Below are 2,253 nucleotides of genomic sequence, written 5' to 3'. Positions count from 1 at the left end.
ATAAAAATATTAAAAAAAAAAGTTCTATTTAATGTTGTCATGTAATTTTTGAAACATTTTTTGTATTAACCATAGCATAAGCTATGGGGAAATGAAAAGGAAATAGATATAAATATTGTCTTCAATTTATTAAAGAATACTCATATAAGGAAAAAATGAAAACCATCATCACATAAATAGAAAATAATATTTTAGGTTGCAGGGTATCTTATTTGAATTTAATGAAGTTTATTATATTCATAATATATAAATTTTTTGCCAATACCTAGTCACACAATTGATTTTCCCATTTTTCTGTTACTATTCAATGCTATTGTACTTACTAGGAATTGTCACATATACATTGTTCCATATAAATATATCAAGTCTCAGAAATATTAACAGCTTTTCAATCATTATAGAAATAATAAACAAAGATAAATAAATTCAAAATTAAATCATTTCTTGGTCTGATGGAATAAAGTTTTTCAATTTTTCAATCATTGCAAAAGTTTTTTGTTTAGTCATTGCCTTTTAGAACAGTATAAAATAGAATTTATCAACATTACTGTTTGCAGGATGTGAACTAGGCAGTAGTACATGTAATGTATCTTCAAAGTTATAAGCTAAATATATGAAAGTCCAGTGTTTTAGATTGATATTCTTTCATTTTCTTTAGGTTTTGAGATTATGATGTAATTACATCATTTAATCTCTCCTTTCTCCTTACAGGCCCCTCATGTGCCTCTCCTTGTTCCTTTTCAAGTTCATAGCCTCCTCTCTCTCTCTCTCTCTCTCTTTCTCTCTCTCTCTCTCAAACACCCTCCCCCACACACACACAGATACTCCTAAATTTATAAGTACTATCTGTTCAGCCTATACAATTACATTTTGGTATTGTTTCTTAGTCTATCTGAAAGTTATTTTTACTAGCCTTGAATTCTAGAGGTTATGATGGCACATACATCTAAAGCATGTATTAAAATACCATCTATCCTTCTGAATAAAATAAAATAAAATGGAAATCTGATTTTATGTTATGATCCAATCTGATATTTTTTGAATGGAGGAGGGTATGTACAGTTTCAAGTCTATCCTGGAGGCCACGGTAGATCTGCTTTGAATTACCATGTTACTATTTCTTTGTGTCCTTTGCCTGTGATGTATGGCTTTTCTTTCTGTGGAAGTAGTTCATTACTCCCACTGTGGTGTATGAGGAATCCCCAAAGGGAAAAACATGAATCTCCTGAATTTACAAGAAATGAAACACATATGAAGTTGTTACTGGGAAAAACTATGCAAGAGCCTTCTGAAGAAAAGTTCCATGTCAATAATTCGGTGATCCACTTCAAACATATCTCACTACATTTTTTTTTTGTTCAATTTTCTGATGTAAAACTGATATAAAGGCTGTACTTTTTGTTTTCTAGAAAACAAACTGGTAATTGTCAAAGTTGAGGTTATTAGGTAAATGAAGAGAAATAAGCTATATAAAATGTACTGGTCAGAGTCCAGAGCTTAAAATCCTTTAGTAATAGCTTAAGACACTACTGCTGCTCTCTTCTACTTTCTACCCTTCCTCATCTTCATAATACCAAATTTCTTATAAAAACAATTTTGAGGGACATAAACATAATATTATGATTATCCACCTTCCTCTTTTTTTCTCTCACACTCATATTATTGTAAGACAGCTTTCAAAAAGAGACTTTACTTTCACCTTTGGTGTCTTTGAAAAGCATAATTTATGGGGAATAAAAAAATTGATTTATATATCAGCCTACTTAGTACAACATAGAACATAAATTAGCAAATCATCAAAGAAGTAAATTTCCAGGCCAGTTTCCTCTCATCAACTTTTCTCTTATGACAAGAGATCAATATTTCCAAGGGCTCTTTCTCTATCATCCAACCTTTTCAATACTTACTTATTTAAGCTTATTCTTTGCTGAGTCATGACCAAGATCCAAAGTAACTTTTTTGTCTTGTTCATGTAAGGTTCTGGTTCCTTTTGTAGGCTTGAATTATATAAATAAGGAAAAATCCCCTAATGCAATCAGCCACCAGTGGAGAATACACTTCAGTGCCACAACTGTACGTGAACCCTGACATTGGAACGTTGATGGTCTGAAGTAATTATTGACTCTTTTATGACCTTGGAGATAGAATGCCCAGAGCTCATAATTACACAAATTGGTTTACAATATCACACCCTCTAAGAGGTTTTTAATATTAGATTTTTTTAAAAGGAAGAAAAGAAAATCACTTCACTAA

General features: G+C 31.1%; 1 protein-coding gene across 1 annotated transcript in view; it reads right to left on the bottom strand.

The window, feature by feature from the left end:
- The window catches only part of LOC110302491 (putative gustatory receptor clone PTE01), a 16,961-nt gene extending 15,006 nt beyond the window's left edge, over nt 1–1,955 (bottom strand). Inside the window, exon 1 of the mRNA XM_021173284.1 lies at nt 1,908–1,955. Coding sequence (XP_021028943.1) covers nt 1,908–1,936 — 29 coding nt within the window. The 5' untranslated portion in view covers nt 1,937–1,955. The remainder of the gene's footprint in view (nt 1–1,907) is intronic.
- Between the last annotated feature and the right edge of the window lie 298 nt (nt 1,956–2,253).

Source organism: Mus caroli, chromosome 9, assembly GCF_900094665.2.
Source record: "Mus caroli chromosome 9, CAROLI_EIJ_v1.1, whole genome shotgun sequence".
Lineage (NCBI taxonomy): Eukaryota > Metazoa > Chordata > Mammalia > Rodentia > Muridae > Mus > Mus caroli.
This window is presented reverse-complemented; position numbering and strand designations above follow the sequence as displayed.